At 24.3% G+C, this 4,159-nt stretch overlaps 1 protein-coding gene across 1 annotated transcript; it reads left to right on the top strand.

Moving 5' to 3' along the window:
- The first annotated feature begins 2,471 nt into the window (after positions 1-2,471).
- Positions 2,472-2,948, top strand: LOC136080266 (universal stress protein Slr1101-like). Its single transcript, XM_065796881.1, has one exon. It carries the CDS (start codon positions 2,472-2,474, stop codon positions 2,946-2,948), a length of 477 nt encoding a protein of 158 aa, XP_065652953.1.
- Positions 2,949-4,159: the final 1,211 nt, after the last annotated feature.

Here is a 4,159-nt window from a genome sequence, read left to right as displayed (position 1 = left end):
ATATATATATATATATATATATATATATATATATATATATATATAAATATGTACATATATTTATTTCCATAGGTTTGCTATATATATATATATATATATATATATATATATATATATATATATATATATATATATATATATATATATATATATATATATATATATATATTCCTATAGTCAAACATTTATTACACTAGGTAAATGTCTCTTTTGTTACAAAAAACTAAATTGAATGTGGAAAAAGTATCTAGACAAAAAAAAAATTATTTTATTATTTATCTCTTTAATATTTAGTCCATCCTCCTTGATTAGTTAATACTTTGTCTATTCTCTTAGGCCAACCAAGGCCTAAAAGAATAGATTCCAGGAAATGCTGGAATTCTATATCTATAGAATTCCAGCATTTCCTGAGTGCTTCTTCAATATTGTCTTTTTACATCAATATAAGTTTACCAATTTCTTCCTTGACTACTTTTCATAGGTTTGCTATAGGATTTAAGTCTGGACTTTGTGCTAGCCAATCAAATACCTCGATATCTTGCTTTGGAATGAGGCTTTGGTTTTTTTTACTGTATGTTTTAAATCACCATCTTGCTAAAATATGAATTCTCCATTGAATAACTCTCAACCAGATGGTAGCATATGTTTTGAAATTATTCTAACATACTTAGGGGAAGTCAATGTATCCTATATAACATGAATATGCTTTACACCATTCAAACTGAAGCATTCCCAGGCCATGACATACTTTTCATGCTTTATTGTCTGTTTACATGCTTTTGTTGCATTAATTCACTTAATCTTCTTCATATCCAACATCTAATATCTTTACCGCTAAGGCATATTTTTGTTTTATCCGAACATAATATCTTAACCGAACATAATATCTATCCAATCATTAACCATCTAGTTTTGATACTTCTTTGCAAATGCAAGCCTCTTTGCTATATGTTGTTTGTTAATTAACAGTTTATTGGTCTACTATGGTGCTCTACCATGCAAGTCATACTGATGCAGTCTGTTTTTAATAGTTCAAGGACTTAAATTTATATAATAACAGTTACTTTTTTGCGTAACTGTAAATATATATATATATATATATATATATATATATATATATATATATATATATATATATATATATATATTATTATTATTACTATTGTTGTTGTTATTATTATTATTATTATATACTTAAATTCTAAAACTATTATTTATTTATTTTTTATTTTTTCAACAGTTTCACTGCTTTAGAAATCTCTCATGTTTTTCTGCTTGATACTTTTTTTTTTTGTTTTTTAAAATAACAGTTGAAAAGACTACAAAGTCTTTTTTAAGTCAGTTAAAAAGACTGCTAAGTCTTTAAAACACCTTTTTTTGTTATTTAACTGACTTTTGTACTTTTGTAGTAACATCTTATATAAATAATGAACCTAAAGAATAATACAGGCTAAAAAAATTACAAAATTATTCTTTTTAGCATTTATAAAAACAAAGCTTTTTGATGAAAATGGTAACGATTTCTTAAATTACTAACTAAGTTAACATTTTGACAATTTTTTTATTCATTTAACGACTAATATGAGAATCTTTATTTTACAATTTTATGTGAATAAGAATTTAAATTTTACTCTACCCTACTGTTCAATGCTTCATTAAAGTGAAACATAAAAAAATATAAGGAACTGAAAACTTGAATTTTTTATAAGTTTATTGAGGATTCTACACGTTTGATTTTTCTAATAACACATTAGGATAACCTTTTTTTTAACCCTTAAATTTCAACATTATATATATATATATATATATATATATATATATATATATATATATATATATATATATATATATATATTTAAACAATTTTAAAATGTATTCTACAAAATGGAGTGCTCAATGTTCTTAAAAGAACAGAGCAGTTATAAAGTAGTAAAAAATCGCTTAACAAAAATTTTTTTTATTTAACACTGTGTTTCATCTATAAAGACTCATCAGAAATGCTTTCTTTTCTGCTTTCATTTCTGATGAGTCTTTATTAATGACACACAGTGTTAAATGAAAAAAATTTTTGTTTAGTGATTTTCTACTACTTTATATATATATATATATATATATATATATATATATATATATATATATATATATATATATATATATATATATATATATATATATATATATATATATATATATATATATATATATACATATATATATATACATACATATATATATATAAATATATATATACATATATATACATACATATATATATGTATATATATATATATATGTATATATACATATATATATGTATAAATATATATGTATATATATATACATATATATATGTATATATATATATATATATATATATATATATATATATATATATATATATATATATATATATTATATATATATATATATATATTATTTATAATACTTAGCATAAATATTAGAATTAAAAAATGGAGGGCAGAATCAATGCAATTGCAATTGATGACAGTATAACTAGTGAACGTGCGTTTTCGTGGTACTTAAACCACTATCATAAAACTGATGATAAATTGCTTTTAATCCATATTCATCAAATGCCTCAATTGCCACCAATGGGTTTGTCAGGTGCTTTAGTTGCTCAAAGCCTAACCAGAAGTTTCCATGAAATGGTAGAGGATAGCATAAAGGAAAGCAAACATGCTATTGCAAAGTTCGAATCACAGTGCCGTGAACGCAATATTAAACATGAAGTAATCTTTGAAGATGATTTCCATTCTCCAGGAAATATGATTTGTGACATGGCTCAAAAGCATAAAGCTGAAGCTATCATCATGGGTCAGCGTGGGTTGGGCACCATGAAAAGATTATTGTTAGGAAGCACAAGTGATTATGTACTGCACCACGCTAATGTACCAGTGGTTATAGTCCCACCCCCCTCCGAAAATTAGAGTAGTTTATTTTTTTATTAATGTGTTCATAAAACCATAAAATGTAAATTTCTTGGATTTCTTGGAAATTTTTCATGCCTAATCTTTTTAAATTATTTTATAATTTACATAGAGAACTTTTTGTTTGTATTGATGTAAACTTGTAATAATTTAAAATATTTTTCAAAAATAAAGTTACGCATTTTTGAATAGTTCATGTCAAATCTTTCGTTACTTGTTGTTTTATTTTAAATTCTTTACTATTTGACGTTAATTTTTTTTTGATAAAGCTAAAATTTAGTAATCTTGTTTACTAAACTTTTTATAAAACCAATTTTTGTTCATAGATGTTAATATTCCCCCCCCCCTCCCCCATTGTATATTTAGTGTTGAAGGGTTACGGGAATTTTTACAATAATTTTAATGCAAAAACCCAAAAAATTTGACAAACATCGTAAATAAACATGTTTACATGAAAATAATAGATTTTTAGGTCAAATATTTCAAATTAGTTAATGAAAGTATTTTTTAAACGCAGCTTTGACGGGTCAACAGGTTCATTGCGTTACAAGTTTAAACATCAACAAAAAAATTCGGCATAAAATTTATGAAAATTCACAAACTTTAAAATAGTAGTAATTCTTCTCTATAAACGCTTTATCTTCAAATAAAAAAATATATAAAAGATCTATCTTTCCTTGTTAATTAAATATTTACATTAAATAGAATAAATATAAATAAAATATTGCTAATGATTTGGGATACTTTTCTGTTTTTCACAACTTTTACCAGGAGCGAATCTAGGATTTTATATAGGTGTAGCTAAAATTTGTGAAATTACGTCATAATCGCAACTATTTAATAAGTCGGTTAGTCTACATCGAAAAGAGGTCCGATAATTACGTCATGTAACGATGCCGGACATTTTTTATCTGAGCGTCTTAAATTTAAGAATTGAACAGCTTCTGTGGTGTATAAATATATGTCTACACTTTTTGTACATATATTTTTCATTTACTTTCAATGATTCTAATAAAATAATTAATGGTAAAATACAAAATTTGTTTCTGTTCGTTAGATAGACATGTCTAACTTACTTAACGAAGTGCACCGACTAGAAGGTAAGTCATAGGACTTTGCACTCCATAAGTGAGCTGCAATGCTGCCTAAGGTTAGCTCTCCATTTCTAAATTCTTTCCAATTCTTAATAGGCTTTAATCTAAAAGTATTGT

This window comes from Hydra vulgaris, chromosome 05, assembly GCF_038396675.1.
Source record: "Hydra vulgaris chromosome 05, alternate assembly HydraT2T_AEP".
NCBI classification, from domain to species: domain Eukaryota; kingdom Metazoa; phylum Cnidaria; class Hydrozoa; order Anthoathecata; family Hydridae; genus Hydra; species Hydra vulgaris.
The sequence above is the reverse complement of the archived record's forward strand: the minus strand, read 5'-3'. Positions and strand labels throughout refer to the sequence as shown.

What these genes read in the sequence shown, in the direction of transcription:
- LOC136080266 (XM_065796881.1), top strand. Translation starts at nt 2,472, where the DNA reads ATGGAGGGCAGAATCAATGCAATTGCAATTGATGACAGTATAACTAGT.